This window comes from Delphinapterus leucas, chromosome 15, assembly GCF_059928025.1.
Source record: "Delphinapterus leucas isolate spDelLeu-1000000601 "Yukka" chromosome 15, BTC_Dleu_Yukka2, whole genome shotgun sequence".
NCBI lineage: Eukaryota > Metazoa > Chordata > Mammalia > Artiodactyla > Monodontidae > Delphinapterus > Delphinapterus leucas.
Window position 1 is genome coordinate 10229496 of NC_143143.1, and position 17930 is coordinate 10247425.

Sequence of the window (17930 nt, forward strand, 5' to 3'; positions counted from 1 at the left end):
TTTATTGATTTTTGAATCGCAGGTAGATATTTCAGTCAGCTTAATTCTGTCAGGTGATCACAAGTCTCTTCCTGTCTTTCCCTGTGACTATTAAAAGGCTGCTTTATGAACATGGAGTATAAAAAGAGATGTTAGTTGAGTGATCTTAGTAGCCTGTTAAAGAAGTATGGTAATAGGATGTACTGAGCTCCTCTGTCTGGTTATTATACCTGCCAGGTCAACCAGGCTGCTAGATCCAGCTGGTCCAGAAATACTTTGCTTTTATCACTGTGCTCTTTAAGGAAGCTGTGTTTTTTATTCGGGAGTTTGAAGTAATTAAAGATTAGAATGTTGAATCTTGATATTTTATTCGATTCTGAGGCCATAGTCAGGCTTTTAATGGAAAACAACTGATAACCCATAACATTGTTTCTGTATATTACTAAGAATTCAAAGAAAGGATATGTCAGTGTCAGCTAGAGAATCCAAAGGAAAGCTTCATGCAGGGGAGATGATAGAGTTGTATCTAAAGTCGTGCTTATGTTCAAAGGCTGAAAGAAAAACATGAAAGGCAAGCGTAGGCAACCAGTGGCTTCAAAATGGCGTAATGACTCATTAAGTGAGTTGAAAGTTCCTCAGATCAGCCAGAAAGCTAGATGTGTTTTTGGGGGGAAATGCCTGATTATAGGGATGGAAGTAGGAGGATGGATGGAGGTCTGTAACACTGACAGCAGTGGCTGTTTTCATTGCAGAGTGCTTGTATACACACTGAGCTGAACTTTACCAGCACAGGTTGGACCTCAAGAGCATGTCCTAGAGAAATCACGAGCAGTACGTAAGGATGACTGAATATATGTGCTGATTATGTTTTTTGTTTAATTCTTTAGGCCCTAATAACAGCAACCCTCAAACCTCAGCTGTTCGAACCCCTACCCAGACTAATGGTTCTAATGTTCCCTTCAAGCCTCGAGGGAGAGAGTTTTCCTTTGGTAAATATGTGTTATGTTTTTCTTTATTTCATTATTTTAAATAAAAGGAGTTAGTAAGATATTTTACTAGTTGAATTGTTTTCTTTTTTTTATTTGGTGAGTTAGTATATATTAGCAATTCAAGGCACAGATTATAGAGCCAGACTGAATTCAGATCTGGTGCCAGGACTTTATAACTGTTTGACGTTGAGCAGGCTGCTTAACCTCTCTGTGCCTCAGTTTCCTTATCTATGAGTGGGGATAACATTACTTCCTGTTCCATAGGGTTATTATGAAGATTATAAATACCAGATCATTTAAAGGGTAAAACTGTATCTGGCACGTAGTAGATACTGTAATTGTTTTTTGGGGGGGTATTTTGGTTTTCATTTGTTTTTTTATTTATTCGTAGCCAACGTATTAGTAATATAATAAAACAGTTAAATAATGCATCAGGGTTAGAGTAGTTATCAAGACATACCTGTGTTTAAAACCTATATATTTTTTATTTTGTATTGCTTAAAGATGCACAATAAAAGATGAAGAAGTTCCTGCCATTGGATGTATACTAGTAACTGTTACTAACATCTTAATCGCTCTTGTTTTTTTTTTTTTATATATATGCAGAGGCCTGGAATGCCAAAATCACTGACCTAAAACAGAAAGTTGAAAATCTTTTCAATGAAAAATGTGGTAAGTTTATTTTGAAATACTGTTATTAAAATATGAGGTAGCTTTTTTATAAAATAGAAAAATGTGAGCATAGTAAAATTGTTCAGCATTTAAATATTACTGTCATCAGAAGTGTGTGGGTTTTGCAGTCATGAATTTTATATTTTCTTCCACGTTTCTGAGCACCAAGAAATGGAAGAAATTTTTCTAAAATTAATGTGATTTTTTAAAAAGAAAGGTTTTATTTAGTAGCTGCAAAATGTAATTTAAAATGCGTTTTTTTAAAAAGGCTTAGTTTTTTAAAATGTTACAAATATGAGAATCAGTAAATGTGTTTTGTTTTTGTTCTTTTAGGTGAAGCTCTTGGCCTTAAACAAGCTGTGAAAGTGCCGTTTGCGTTATTTGAGTCTTTCCCTGAAGACTTCTACGTGGAAGGCTTACCCGAGGGTGTGCCATTCCGACGACCATCTACTTTTGGCATTCCAAGGCTGGAGAAGATACTCAGAAACAAAGCCAAAATTAAGTTCATCATTAAAAAGTAAGGAAATAAGATGAAACAAGATTGCCATGAGTTGATACAGTTTGATGCCGGGAGATGGCACATGGACTCTACTTTGGAGCTCAGCCAAACCTTAGGGTCAAAGAAGCTCTTTAAGCTGTACCTTTGTGTATATTTTAAATTTTTCGTAACTGGTCAAAAGAGGGAGGGGCTGTGGCTTATCAGGGGGATAACAACTTGATTTAGTGAAGTCTATGCACAGTGACATATATATTTTTTAATATAAATTTTTAAATTTGTTTTTATTTTTGGCTGCGTTGGGTCTTCATTGCTGCGCACGGGCTTTCTCTAGTTGCGGCAAGCAGGGGCTACTCTTCGTTGCGGTGTGCGGGCTTCTCATTGTGGTGGCTTCTGTTGTTGCGGAGCACGGGCTCTAGGTGTGCGGGCTTCAGTAGTTCTGGCGTGTGGGCTCTAGAGCGTAGGCTCAGTAGTTGTGGCGCACGGGCTTAGTTGCTCTGTGGCATGTGGGATCTTCCCGGACCAGGGCTGGAACCTGTGTCCCCTACACTGGCAGGTGGATCCCTAACCACTGTGCCACCAGGGAAGCCTCACAGTGATATCTTAATGGTTAATACTACTGGAGTCTAGGCAGTGGTTCAGTTGGGGTTTTTTTGGGGTTTTTTTTGCGGTACGTGGGCCTCTCACTGTTGTGGTCTCTCCCGCTGCGGAGCACAGGCTCCGGACGCGCAGGCTCAGCGGCCATGGCTCACGGGCCTAGCTGCTCCCCCGGCATGTGGGATCTTCCCGGACCGGGGCACGAACCCCGTGTCCGCTGCATTGGCAGGTGGACTCTCAACCACTGCGCCACCAGGGAAGCCCAGTGGTTCAGTTTTATAAAGCCCGTTTATTTCTCCAGCTTACAGAATATTTTAAATTTCTCTCCTGTTTGCTTGGACATCTGTGAATTATGCCAACACAATTGAAGTAAATGGAAATAATTAGAGTTAACAAAATACATTTGAAATGAATTGAAAGGAATTTTAGGTTTTATTTATTAAAGGTGACTTCTGAGTTCCCTAAGGATGCTGTCAAATAATCAAAGCTGACATTGCCAACCATAATGGCCTCCCTCTGTACCTTCAGCCAGGTCTGTAGAGGCTAAGGCCCCTGCTTCTGCTTCCTAAGAGAGATAGTCTCTTGTGTTCAGGTTTTTACCGCCTGTCTTCTGTTTCCATGCTACCTGCATTCGGGTCTCTTCCTGTTTCCTTTTCCAGTCTAGCATACACTCTTTCCAGGATATAGTGAAACCACAGGAAGAAGCTGTTTATACTAGATGGGGCTGGGGTGGATGTTAAAATCACAATTATAATTAGTCTTTATATGTGTGTTCCTTTAGAGATCCATGTTACTTCTTTCTGTTCTTCCATTACTAAGAATGTGTATTTATAGAAAGTTGCTGGCTTTTTTAAATCTCTTACTTGTTTCATTTTTAATGTTTTACTATTGGAATGTTAGCCCAAAAGTTTTTTCTCTTTTCTTGTTCTTAGGCCTGAAATGTTTGAGACGGCAATTAAGGAGAGCACCTCCTCCTCTAAGAGCCCTCCAAGTAAGCATTTGCTGCAGAAAACGTGCTGTTAGACACTTACTTTGCACTAATTTAGACAATTGTTGAAAGAGTGGCTACTGAGACAAAACCAGGAAAGCTCATTCAAGGTTGGGGTTTGGACTAGTTTACGATTTTTAAGTTCTTTAATACCTGAGGATCTCCACATATCTGATGCTCTACGAAGGAAGCACCACAAGGAAGAGAAAAAAAGTGAAAAACGTCTTTCAGCAAGCCTAATATCACAGAACAACAAAACATGACATGAAAAGGAACAAAGTTGGGTTAAAATACTATCTTTTGTAGTCTGAATTGTAAGCACTTTATTAGGGAAGATTTAATTACATCTGTATATGTTCTAATCGCAAGTCTCTGTTTTAAGGAAAAATAAATTCATCGCCCAATGTTAATACTACTGCATCAGGTGTTGAAGATCTTAACATCATTCAGGTGACAATTCCAGGTATGATCTCTGTGCCTTAATCATAGTTTGTGGGGCTTCATGGATGTTGAATGCACTGCACATTGTGTGCTGTCCCCACCAGCCCCTGCAGAAGTTATTAACCAAATACATCACCTTGTCAGTTTATCGCTAAACAGCTCTTGGCAGTTATTAGACTCGGCATGAGCTAAAACCTGTAGGCCACCCAGATGCCTAGGGTGTTGTTGAAAAAATTTGTGTAAGTCGGCAAGCAAAGCTCTTCATAACTGCAGCATTGTCAGTTTGGTGTTATTATTAAATTGTTTGGTGAAATCATTTCAATCTTGATTCGTTTTTTAAAACATTCCAAAAACAGAAAGTGAAGTTACATAAAGCACCTAAAAATTTATCTGGTATTAAAATCGCATTATTAAGTTTACAACTTTCTCTTAACCTTTTTAGATGACGATAATGAAAGACTGTCAAAAGTTGAAAAAGCTAGACAGCTAAGAGAACAAGTTAATGACCTCTTCAGTCGAAAATTTGGTAAGTTTTGCATTTGCATAGTATAGCTTGCAGTAAGCAAGGAAATTTTGTCTCAATAAGATCTTAAAAGTAAATTATGCTCAGGTAGCTTTAATCTGTGCTTTTACAATACTCAACTAAGGTGCTAGGTTCATCTGTGCTTTTATGCCGTTTGTCTTGCTATAGGTGAAGCCATTGGTATGGGTTTCCCTGTGAAAGTTCCCTACAGGAAAATCACAATTAACCCTGGCTGTGTGGTGGTTGATGGCATGCCTCCTGGAGTGTCATTCAAAGCCCCCAGCTATCTGGAAATCAGCTCCATGAGAAGGATCTTAGATTCTGCTGAGTTCATTAAATTCACAGTCATTAGGTATGTGAGAGTTCCTTGCTTGGTCATAAGAATGAACCTGCAGATCATTGAGGCTGAGTCGTCTTCCAAAATGTAGTCATACGTAGTAAGTTTACCGTGTGATGAAATGAACTGTAGTGAAATTCTTTAGTTACTGTACTATTAGATTCTTTCTTCCTTGTGCTGACTCAGTTCTCTGGTTTTTAAGGCAGGGGATTGTTAGCACACCGTGGCCTGTGGACCAGCTCCAGCCTGCCATCTGCTTTTATTTTAGTTTTATGTCTTATTATAACCCAGTCACATCCGTTTGTTTACATATCGTCTGTGGCTGCTTTCATATTGCGGTGGTAAAATTAAGTAGTTGGGACAGAGACAGTGTGGTCTGCAAAGCTGGAAATATTTACTGTCTGGCCCTTTACAGAAAAATGTTGCCAGCCTCTGCCTCAGCATCTCTTCGCAGGCTTTGGATCAGACAGGGATTCGATACTAAGTCGCTTCTGTTTCCTTGTCTGTCCAGTGAGGTTGTAGTTGTTTCCTTTGAGAGTGTTAGCTCCTTATCCACAGAGTAGGAATGACGGTTACACCTGCCCTCTAACAGCATTGTGAGAATCACAGTCTTTGATGTGTGCTTGTCACAGTAAGTCTTACGGTATCCTTTTGTCATCCACCTAAGCAGAAGTCCCAAGTGCCCTTCACTCTTTTCTTCCACCTCCCCAAACTTGGCTGTTACTAAATAACACCCATTCATTGTCAAGTTCCCACTGTCTGCATAGGACCAACACTCAGACAGAGCTAATGTATTACCTTCCCAATGCTTTTTCCTCATTTCACTAAAATTACTCTATTCCCTTTGCATTGTTCCTATTTTTTTCCCACCATCTTGGTGTAGCATTTTCTAATAATGTGCCATATTAGTTATTCGTATATCTGTCTGTCTGTAGATTAGAAACTATAAGATTAAACAGTAGTGGACAGCTTTTCTCATTCTAGCACGTAAGCGACATGGGCTAAATGTTAGTTGAATAAACTGAATATACATGTGAACTCTTGTAGAGTAGAAAAAAAACTTGTGCAATTTGTTTCTCTCTTTAGACCATTTCCAGGACTTGTGATTAATAACCGTGAGTATTTCTTGAAGTCTTCTTGGTTTTGCTCTTTTCTGGGATGTGAGAAGGGGGTGGGTGTGTGCACTTGCACGTACACTTACCTGAGAGTGTAACGTTTTATTACTTCACCTACAGCAGTAAGCATTCAAAGTCATCGTTTTAGCCCTCAGTGTGCGAGGCACCAGGCACTTTCTAGATGTAAAACTGGGCGAGTTGCTTCACCTTTTTTAAATCTCAGTTTACTTATTAGGAAAATGGTAATGATATTAGTACCCATTCTGGGAGTTTTAGAGCATTTTAAATGACACATTGTGTGTCAGGCCTCTAAAACAGGGACCAGCAAGCTGCAGCCGTGTAAATAAAGTTTTATTACAGCACTGCCAGGGCCATTTGCTTATGGCAAACTGGACTGACCTGCAAAGCCTGAAATACTTACTGCCTCTTTGTAATAAAGTTTGTTGACCCCTGACCCTAGTATGTGCTCAGTAAGCAAAATCTGTATTTGTTACTGTTTTTACTACTACTGTTATTACTTTTACTATTAGCTTGTAATTACTGGGCTGGAAAAAGTAAGTCTTTTAATGTGATTTAGCTACTTCTGTTGATATTTAGGCCTAGTGTCTGGCAGCCACTGGGCCCTCACATACTGTTGCATGAACAAGTGTAAGTGTTCTTCCAGTTCCCTGATGTTCGTATCAGTTTAAACAGCGGGGTTTTTTTTTAGCAAAACTTAACTATGCTAGTATGTCTTATGTTCTTCTGTTAACTTTGTTAAAAAATTTCAAAAGTGAGAATTATCCTTAACTAATACCATTAGCGTTTCGGTCTTTTTTCCAACTGGTATTATTCCATCTCTCTAAAATCCATCTGTATTGAGTATTCAATTGTATACTTTATTTGTTGGGAAAGTATTCAGGAGTTTTCAGTGGTCACTGAGCAGCTGAGCCTCGTGAGTCGCTGGTTTGCCCCCTGAGCTGAGAAATTGGGCCGCTGTTGTGCCTGCCCCCACCCCCCTGTTCTGCTTCACACTATTGATGCTGTTCTGTGGCCACCGCTCCTTCAGTGTCACGGATTTGGTTATATCTCTTCTGCCTCCAAGTTTCGAGTTTCACTTTATCACAAAATATATTTATTTGCTTTTTCCCCCAAGCCATGAGTTCTTTTTTTATAGAATCTGTTTTTATATATTATACTGTCTGTCTTGGCCAAGTATGTTAGTATCTAGGGATGTCAGTAATGAATGAAAGAGAAGTAAACCTTGCTTCATAGATTTTCAGTCATCTTTGGCATTCAGCTTTAACTACACCCGGGAACTTTGTCATTTAAAGAAACCCCATGATAAGGTGTGGGGTTTCTTTGGGGGGAAAAAAATTTTATTGATCCCAATTCATCTACCTTCTGTGTAATTTTTAATGTCAAAAGACACTGTATTTTATGCCTCCCTGCTCCTTTACCTTATGTTTAAAATGTTCAGTTTTGTTCTTTTCCTTGTGCCCTAGTCTGTTATAGAATTTTATGGTAATTACTCTGAATTAGTTACTTCGATGGGACGTACTAGAATTTTTAATATTTGTTCCCTTCTTGTCATAAGGAAGATAGTGCCTGTTACAGCAAAGTTGGAGCATCAGATTAGAGAATGTATGTAAAAAATGCTTTTCAAATATAACAACATATCATTAAATTATTACTTAAATGAATCTGCTTTCTTTTCAGAGTTGGTTGATCAGAGTGAGTCAGAAAGCCCAGTGATCCAAGGTAAATTAAGCATGGTAAAATATAGAAGTATTCCTACTTAGTCAATAAAACAGGTCACATAAATTGTGTGGCCTCACATGCTTACATTTACCTAACTTCAAGGCAAGTTAATTCCACAGCACACATGTACACACATACGCACACACTCGTGCACATGCAGACTTGTTTGCTTGGACTCCTTTGTCTGAAAGCCTGTATAAGCTCAAGCCATAGGTCCTCACTGAGAACTGGACCACGTGCCATTTGTTCCCACCGTCCCAGGTCAGGAACCCTGAGACCAGTGGCCAAGAATGCAGTTGTGGGGTGATGGGGGGAGAAGGTTGTTTTTTAACTTGGCTTCTTACGCCATTTGTTTCCAGTGGTTGCTATAAACCAAAATTATGTTGGGCGGAAATGCATGCATTGTAGTTTAAAAAACTCCTTAGAAACAAAGTGTTTAGGCCTGCTGTGTGATTCATTGAAAGTAACAAAAGGCTTTTATTAGAAGGGAGCCCACAGAAGAAAGGGGGAAAAGACATAGAGAAAGAAACTCCTACTTTCATGTTAGAGCTATGTTAATTAAGACTGTTATTTAAGATTTCGGTTGTGTGGGCAAATTTAACAGGTTTCAGAAAAGCAGGTTTTTGAGAGTCTGGTTGCGTTAACAGTGTATTTAATCCCAAGAATCTGTGGCTGCTGTCTCACCTAGACCTGGGCTTTGTGTACAACGGCTAGAGAGCTTTCTCCCTCTAGGCTCTTTAAATAACTGAAAGCAACTTTGGAAAAATGTTAAAGTAAAATCTTTATGTATTTCTCTTCAGAATCAGCTGAGCCGAGCCAGTTGGAGGTTCCTGCAACAGAAGGTAAAAAGAGTAGTCTGGTTGTCAAAAATAAAGTGCCAAAGACAAAGGATTAATTGTGTTTTTAAAGCTGTTTAACTGGACCTGTGTGGTTGTTTTGTTTCTGGGTGAACTGGATTTGTAGTTTATGCCCAGAAACATTGTGTTTAGAGATGACTCATGGGTTCTTTTCCTCCATTTTCCCCAATGACTCTTAATGAATTCTGAAATAGTTGAATGACTGCTATATAACCTAGATATAGCTATTGTGGGTCCTTTACATGCATAATTAATAAGGTGTTTGTTACTTTGAAAATCTAAGTAACAAAAGTTAGAACTTACTGCTAGAGAACAGTCTTATCATTTTTAGTATCTTATAATTCCTTTTAAGTCATTGTAATGAATAGTTTGGTATGAGTAGATTTATAATTGGACAGATTTGCATTAATAGTGCAGTTAATCGGTTCCCTTTTGTTTCACTTGATAGAATTAAAGGAGACTGATGGAAGCTCTCAAATCAAGCAAGAACCAGACCCTACGTGGTAGACCTCTTCCCTCCTAGGGTAAATCACCTTCTGTGTCCAGGATGCCATGTGGTGTCTATCTGAACCCACCTGCATATTCATAAGCTGAAGTGTTTTCCCTGCTTCGGCCATAAATGGCGGCCCCGCCTTCAGGGCACGTGAGGACAAAGTACAAGCATACTGGGTGGTTTGAGCTAGAAGATTCAAGCAGAGAGATTTTCCTTGGATCAATATATGTCAGGCAGAGAAGGTAAAGCGCTTTGCCTCAAATGGAAAATGTTTTGTTTCTAATCTATAGGTTAAATCTTGTCCTTGCCGTTGGAGTTCACTGTGAGTCAGTGTGAACAGACTGACTTTTCCCCCTAATCATAATAACAGTATTTGCAGAGACTGGCTGAGCTACACAATCCATCGTGCATCTTGCATAATTAAGTTATTAAGCCTGATCCAGTTATTCCGAACATCTTAAACTTGGCCAGGTTACTACCCAGGAGGGGCAGCTCTAGACCAGGAGTCAGTGAAACTTGGTTTTCATGTCATATTGAACCACATAAGCCCCAGCTGTTGAATGTTTTCATCATAGTTAGAGGATACAGTTAGCTCTCATCTGTACCTGACACTCCAGAGACTTTTTTGGTCATGGAATTGGCCATGTACTGTCAGTCCATGGATTTAAGTGGTAATTAAGTTGAGATATTAGTGAGTCACAAATTCCTGTAATCAGATTAACCTGTCTTCTTGCTTGTTTGTTTTCTCTCCTATTTTAGCTTAAAGTATCAGTGGGTGAGAAGAGCTTTTCGGACCTGTTACTGCCCCAAGCTGTGTAATATACTTGTATAACAGAAATACCTTCTATACAAACCTTTTTTTCTACTTTTAGATAGAAATGTCTACTTTTTCAGCAGTTCTGTGAATTGAATTAAAGCGCAGAGTGACTGTAGATTTGGAATGGCTGGTTTACTTTGGAATGTATTATAAGGATTTTACAGCAGTGCTGGAAAAAACGACAGGGAAAATGACAGGGATGAATCTCATCAGATTTTTTACGTATTCAGCAGAGCCTTCAGCTGTGGTGTTTGTTTCCCAATCAAGTGAAGATCTCTCCTACTGGAACATCTCAGCTTCTGCAGTGAAGAAAATAACCTGTGATAGTTCAGCTCTTTAGTTTTTCTATTTGAAAAGTCACTTAATTGATCCTTTTGTTCACGGTTCTCCTTAATGACTGAGTGAACAGTTAGTATCTGTATATTTGACTAAACCTTTTCCTAAGCTCTCTATCATGGTTCATATGTTTTTTTATCGTAATCAAAAACCAACCATCTGGATCACCTAACAGCCAGTAAGAGGTCAGTATCTCAGCGTGTGGCTTATAGATGGAGTACAGAGAACCTCTTCCATCCACATTTACTTTTCATCCAAATAAAATGCATGGTGTAGCAGAAGTTCCAGATCAGGTATAAGTGTTTGGGCAAAAGCCGAATGACACTAAAGCCTCACGGTCGTGTGACCCATCGTGGTGTGGAATTCTTTGGAACACTATTCCAGCTCGGATCAGACTCAAGGGCGTTTCATTGCCTTCATTACTTTACAATTCTACTTGTAACACTGAGGCTCCAGTGTGGGGAGTGAGGGGTCAGCAAGCTGACTAGGCACCCTCGGATGTTCTGCGCCATTTGTAGGAGAATCTTACATGTGTTGAGATTTCACAAACAGTAAGAGTTGTAAAATACCAGCTATATGAAAAGCTAGAGTATGTGATGGCATAGAGTTTTCATTAGCTTTATCGCAATATTCACGATGGAGAATTATATTACATGGTAGCAGAAATAGGCATTTTTATGTGTTGCTTATATTTTACCTCAAATTAAATTGTAGATATAGGGTAATAAATAAAATCCATCCATGCCTTTCACACACTAATTCATTTCTTTCTAAGGTGTTTTCATGACTGTGTGGGGAAACCTGGGGTGGCTCGGCGGAATGCAAGGCGAGCTTAGGTGGGCACGGTCCAGAGGCTCAGTCCCTTGTCAGGACACCACTGCTCACGGTGTGTCTGAGACCGCTGTGCCTCTGGGCTGAGCTGGGGCTGGAGCCCCCCAGCCTTTTATCTGTGACATGCCAACCGTATGCAGCAAACGCATGATGTTGGAGGTCAGGGTCCCTCCCCGGGTAGAGCCCGTATGTCAGCCCCTCCCCCATGAAAACCACACACTGGCTCCAGGTCTTCTGTGTCCCTCTCCACCATCACCCTCTGCCTCTCTTCTACCCTTACAAGTGTGACCTCAGGGAAAGCCAAACTGGTTTGTTCCTAACTTACCAACCGACATTAGGAGGAGACAGCTGCTGCAGTAGAATCTCAGGGTTCCTTTCCCGTGTTCTTAAGGTGTTCACAACCTTGCTGCCTCCACCCACGCTTCCCATCCCAGCCACTGGGGAACCGTAGTCATCCAAAGGCTGCTTTTAAAAGGAGTTAAGCTTGTACATGTAACTCTTTAACAGAAAGTTTGCGGGAGCACAGACTTACAAGGAGATCTGTTTCCCAGTGCAAGTGTATACATCCAGTATGAAAATTCTGTATATATGCATACACACGCCTTTTGTTTTTATATATACTATTAGAAAGCTGCTTTTATATATATATATATATATATAAAGTTTCTTAACGTCTGGCAAGTGCATCCGTTTCTGTACTGCGGACAACAGCACAGAACCAGTGCTGCGTCCTCCTCGTGGTGATACGCAAAAGGTTTAAGAATGCTGTCCTGTCCCGTTCTGCCTCTCCTCTAAACAGGCTTATTGGTTCCTTTAAGAAATGTTGAACCTCAGGCAAGGGGTGCTGTTCCTGCATCTGTCTTTGAGTGGAAGAGCCTGGAGGTGGAATAAGTCATTTTTATTTATTAACTCACTGTCGTTTTAACACACCTCATTAACTCTGCTTCCCACAGTCGGGCGTCTAAGCAAAGCCTTCCGTAGGACAGCATTGTTTCCTGGCGAGGTGACTGGCTTAGCAGTTTGCCTCCTTACCTGCGATGGTCAGATTAGCCCTGGTTTCAGCACCGTGGGCTTGTTTAGAGATGGCTGGAGTGTTGCCCTGGCTTGCTCATTCGGAGCCCAGGAACCGCCTACAAGACAGGCCTTCCACCGCCTGTGTTAGTGAACAGGTGGTGCATCCAGAAATGAGACAGTGGATAGATAACGTGATTCTTCGGGGGGTGAGGGGTGTTAAAACTTGGCCACCAAGGTCTTCATTAGATCAGTAAGGACCGGACTGAAAAAACAAAACGGCAGTCCACAAGGTCTCATCAGTAATTCGAATGTGTTTCTGGAACACGTCCTGATTCCACGATAGTTGATGGTTAAACCTTATTTTACCAGGAAATGCAGCAGAATGACTGGGAACATAGGCCTTGTGACCAAATCCAAGCTCTGCTTCTGGACAGCTGTTAAGTAAGATTGCCGACAGAAAAACGGTAGAACCAAAGAAATGTGTCCATCGCAGGATTGTATGAGTTAAACCCCGTTTGGTGGAGTTGGGCCAAGTGCTAACGACCCCGTGCCCAGCTCTGGGCCTGGGGTGGCGGGGAGAGCTGAGCTCTGTTCATGGGGCAGCCTCTGCCCTCGGGCAGTTGGCAGAGCTGCTGTGGGCATGGCTGTCGGCAGTGCTGAGAGAAATCTCTGCGTTTGCCCAGCCTGCCACCACTCAGAGTGTGCAAGTGCACATGAGCTAACCCTGTTGAGCAGTCAGCACATCCCAAGAGACCTTTTTATCTTTTCATTGATCTGAATCACCTGTGATGCAGGAAGTGAGGCTCGGCTTATTCACTGTGCATTCACGCCCTATGCGCAGGTCACCTTGGCATTTGAGAGATGAGGAAATAAAGACAAGAAATGAAGTCATTGGCACAGTCTTACCTCCGAGACTGAGGGACGAGACTGGGCCCGGGTCTGTAGCGCCCAGTGTCGCCAGGACAGAGCTGCCTACTATGGCAGGCAGCCAGTGCCCCTTTGAAGCAGGCTGGCTATGTGAGCATCCTCTAGCTTCATTTCTGCCTTTTCTCTTTCCTCCCCACCAGGAACCGGAAAGGTCCGTTGGAGAGGGAGATTGAGAGACCAGACCTCTCCAGTTTCCACACCCCAAGCCCCAGTCTAAATAAACTCAAGATCCTGGTTGGCTTAACCATTAGTGGACAGGTAACTGTCACAATCTGGTCTCGCCTTGCTAAGTGGAAGCCCCACTTTCTGGACTATGTATTTTGAAAGATGTGGTGGTCTCCCAGGGATGCCTCGGTTTCCCTATGATAGGGAAGAAGAGGGAGACAGGATTCGGGGAATTGAGTCAGTCTCTGAGGTCCCTGTTCTACGCAGCTCTGAGTCCAGTAGGATGAGCGCAAGTGGGGCTGTGTAGCCTTCTGGTTAGACCCCCGTAGAGTTGCTCTCCAACCTCTGCAGTTTGGGTTCTGTTTTACTCCACTACCTACTAAAGGGATGGTTAGCTCTCTGTACTTCCCCTCACGGCTGCCAGCTTTCTTGGCTCAAAAGGCAGATAGGAAAGCGGCTTGTAGCAGGTTGTTGAAATCACAAGTTCCTCAGGGTATGGTGGCCCGTTGACGAGTCACAACGGGTGGACCTAGCTGCTGCTCCAGAGGGGCTTTGTAACCCCGGGTGCTGGGTGAAAAACGGCGAAGCTCCTTGGCTTCCCAGCTCCCCTGCTCTGGTCAGCAATGGTCTTGTGTGTCACCTCCCTCCTGTCCTGTCCCAACCCCCAACCCCCACCCCACCCCGTACCTTGTGGTTTTATTTTGAGGAAGTATCAGGAAAGGTAGCACTGAAAACAAGCTATGATACAATGCCCATTTGTAACAGTGTTTCCTGCCGGGTTTCCTTCTCAGAAGCAAGAGCAGGTGGTTGATGGGCCTTTTGTAGCATCAACTTCATGCATGATCTCAGGATGCCTGTTTAAAACCCACAGTGCCTCAAGCTGTAGAAAGCAATAATGACCCTCACCAAAGACCATGTGCTTGGCAGTGCCTGGGGGAACCTAGTGAGAGCTGTTCCCACTCGTTTCAGTAAACGAGGAGCCCCGACTTATTCACTGAACGATCCCCAACCAGAGGCAGCAGAAGCGAAAGCCCACCTCCAAGGCTCCTAAGAAGATTTAGATAAATCCTGAAAGGATCTATAGATCTGCATGCTCTGTAATTTAGACAAACTGTCTTCTCCCTGACAACGACCCATCTATCAATATATCCTCTAGGAGAAATAATCCCTAATGAAAGATAGCAAGTGCAGGTTTCCAGAAAGGCAAGGTCAGAGCAGGCACCCTGTGGCATGTGGTCGAAAAGCCGGAGCAAGTGTTGGCTCTTCGGCCTTCAGAGGAGGAGCTTTCTGTCTCGGGAGCGGCATCATTACCCCTGGTGCTTGAGGCAAGATGGGACCCTGCCAGGAAGCTTCGTAAGCAAGCCATCTGTCTACAGGTGACAAGCCTGTCACCCCAGGCCTGTGCGTCTTTACTCTTCTGCACCCCTGGGCAGTAGCAGAGGTACCGAGCCCTGGGCAGGTCCCAGACGGACTTCATCACGCCGCCAGCTTGCTCCTCTGCGCTGTGGCTGGGCTGGGGAGATGTGGAAATGGCAGCCCAGCCCTGGTGACTGGATTTAGGCGGGAGTTCTCATTACTGGAATTAGCTTCAAGCTCTAGACAAATCACCACAAAACCCCCTGAGGCGGCAGCACGCTGCTGGATTTAGCCTTGATGGGCGGTAGGTGAGCTTCAAATAGCTCTCGCCACGTGACACATCAGGCCCCAGGGAGGAAGTGGGCCGGGAGAGGGGGCACAGGCAGTCCCTGGGGGCCAGCGTTGGGCTCCTGGCTTTGGAGTGGGACCAGCTTGCAGAGTTCCTGTCCATCTGGTATTTGTTAAGGGCCCTCTTGGTGTCAGGACCCCTGCCAGACGCCGGAGTGCAGAGGGGACAGGCCCAGCCCTGCCCCTCAGAACAAACTGCTGTCCCTGCTCTTCGCTGCTGTCCTCCCCAGCCTGGTCTGGGAAGTCCCCATCCCACGCCCACGGCCCCAGGCACTGCTGAGCTCTCCCAGAGCCAGGCCACTGGCTGCGCTGCGCACTGACGGCTCCCGTGACAGTTGTGGCAGAGAGCACAATCCTGCCCTGGGGTCTGAGGCTTGCACAGTTTGCCCAAGCAGCCTGGAGTGCCAGCTCTCATCCGTGAGACGCTTCCCTCCTTCAAGGCCCGGTTTAAACGGCAAGAAACTGCCTCGGACCTCCCTAAATCCTCCCAACAGTCCACGGAGTAGGTACAGTTGCTAATGCCATTTTACAGATGAAAAAACAGGCCCGGAGCTTGCCCAAGGGCACACAACCCTGTATGGGAGGAGGTCAGTGTGGGCTGGGTTCTGGGCCATGTGCTCATAACCAGCGGTTGGCGTGCACGTGGCCTCCTACAGACCAAAGGCTCAGTCTGATTCCTGTGCATGTCCAGCTCTGGAGCCCTCACTCCTGTGTCCCTAGGCCAAGGACTGGACAGCAGTGTCATCAGGCCCAGGGGAGAAGGAATTCCCACGTGTGGCTCGGGTGTGTCCTAAGCCCCGGTCCTGAGTGCAGGCTCCCGGTTCTTCTGATGAGGCCTCGAGGTCCATCCCCGACCCAGCCCGAGCCCACTCCTGGTCTGATTTGCTGAGAAAGAAAGGCTCAGGGTCCCTTGGGAGGCAGGTTGTGCGTGGCCGGCATTTCCACGCAGACCCCCGCTTGCCCTCAGAGCCCCCGCACAGCCGGCCTCGCTGCCGAGGGCGCCCTCAGCCTACAGGCCAGCAGCGGCCCAGGCTCCCTCCTCTTCTAGGCGCCAGGTGAGAACTGCCTAGCTGGGGACCAGCGGGAGGGGCTTAATTTAGACTTGGGAAGAAGTGTCCCGTAGCCAGGGCTGCTTTGTACCCATCTAGGGAAGCCTGAAAGGAGATCCCAGAGGGCACTGCCTGGGCCTCAGGCCCTCAGGCCAAACCTTTCTCCATGTAGCCTGTCTCTAAGGCCCAGCCTAGGGGATCTCCTGGTTGAGGAACTGCCCAGCCCCGTCCATCTGGGGAAGGCGGCATCTGGAGAGGCCAAGGTCTTTGGGCCAGACTGGGAAGCCCTGCTTTCTGTCCAGTCTGGCCTGTTGTGAGAATCTCCCTCTTTGGGGCGTTTGCACAGTCTGGCTCCTTCGTGAACCCCAGTCATCATTCACTCAGGGGAGCCAGTGGTTAAAAGCGTGGGTCCAGGGCTTCCCTGGTGGCGCAGTGGTTAAGAATCCGCCTGCCAATGCAGGGGACACGGGTTCAAGCCCTGGTCCGGGAAGATCCCACATGCTGCGGAGCATCTAAGCCCATGCGCCACAACTACTGAGCCCACACGCCACAAATACTGAGGCCCGCGCGCCTAGAGCCCGTGCTCCACCACAAGAGAAGCCACCGCAATGAGAAGCCTGTGCACTGCAATGAAGAGTATCCCCCGCTCGCCTCAACTAGAGAAGTCCTGCGCGTAGCAACAAAGACCCAACGCAGCCAAAAAAAAAAAAAAAGAGCGTGGGTCCAGGGTCCAGACTGTCTAGGTCAAGACCCAGCTTTTTGCTTACCAGTGCTGGCAACCTGTTTACCTCTCTGTGCCTCAGTTTTCCCATCTATAAAGTAGGGGGAATAACAGTACCTACCTGATAGTCTCATTGTGAGGATAAGATGTTATCCTAAATATAAAGCACTCCTGCCCCAGGCTAAGTCCTTTGTTAGCCCTCAATGGGAAGTGGGGGTGTGTGTGTGATTCTGGGGGCTCTGGTATTCATCTAATACCTGGGTGATGGATAACAAGATATCTATAATGTTAGCTAAAATTTTATGTTTAGTTAAACTTCATTTTTCTGCAGTTTTCTATAATTTCACAATTTGAAAGTTCTAAAATTTTTAAGTTGGTATCTCCCCCGCTAAAACAAACTTATTTATTAATTACCTCCAGTTTTGTTCATTTTTTAAAATTAAGCATTTGGTCACTCACTTGTTTCATCCATGCATTCAAGTAAATCTATCTCATCCCAACAAAAGGCTATGAGCCTGCTTACGGAGGTCCTTACAAGGTAAACGTGAGTTCTTAGCACTTCATGGTTTGTACACCTGCGCTCTGCCTGGGTGCGGTAAGGAGCAAGGCGACGTTTGGGGAGACCATAGGAGGGAAGTGGAGAGGTAGCAGCTGACGGCTTGGGCCGCGGAGTTGCGCCTGGTGTCTGCAGGACAGAGCAGCCTGGCTGGGCAATTATGCAAGAGTGGAAAGACCGCGGAGAAGAAGGGAAGGAAGTGCCAGGGCCACGACCAGACCCGGCGCCGGGGGTGGGGTGGGGTGGGGTGGGGTGGGGTGGGGTGGGGGGTGGGTACCACTGCAGCCAGCCCCACCAGCCACTTCCTCTACCCTTCCCAGGTGAGCCAGTGCTGCAAGTCTGACCTCTGTGTGGGGACCACAAGGCAGCACCACATGGGACAGGGAAGACCAGAGACAAGCTGAGCACCCCTCAGGGAGGGGGCATTTAGTGAGTAATGAAAGGACAGCCACTCGGCCGTGAGCCAAGGGCCTTGTGCTGCAGGGGCCACTGATGTGGAGTTAAGTGAGGACTGCCCTCCATCACGTGATCCCACTCAATGTTCTTTGCTTCCAGCTTTCTTTTGAGGTACAACACACCCACA

General features: G+C 44.7%; 1 protein-coding gene across 12 annotated transcripts in view; it reads left to right on the forward strand.

The window, feature by feature from the left end:
• The window catches only part of GTF2I (general transcription factor IIi), a 95550-nt gene extending 84419 nt beyond the window's left edge, over nt 1-11131 (forward strand). For 11 of the 12 annotated variants that reach the window (XM_022588111.3, XM_022588114.3, XM_022588112.2 and 8 more), the window contains 12 exons: nt 867-968; nt 1575-1640; nt 1974-2157; nt 3666-3724; nt 4104-4184; nt 4605-4688; nt 4854-5037; nt 6109-6137; nt 7836-7877; nt 8678-8719; nt 9183-9258; nt 9987-11131. In XM_022588111.3, coding sequence (XP_022443819.1) covers nt 867-968; nt 1575-1640; nt 1974-2157; nt 3666-3724; nt 4104-4184; nt 4605-4688; nt 4854-5037; nt 6109-6137; nt 7836-7877; nt 8678-8719; nt 9183-9241 — 932 coding nt within the window. In that variant the 3' untranslated portion in view covers nt 9242-9258; nt 9987-11131. Of the gene's footprint in view, nt 1-866; nt 969-1574; nt 1641-1973; nt 2158-3665; nt 3725-4103; nt 4185-4604; nt 4689-4853; nt 5038-6108; nt 6138-7835; nt 7878-8677; nt 8720-9182; nt 9259-9986 lie in introns of those variants that run through there. The other variant, XR_016387774.1, reaches the window with a different exon arrangement.
• Nucleotides 11132-17930: the final 6799 nt, after the last annotated feature.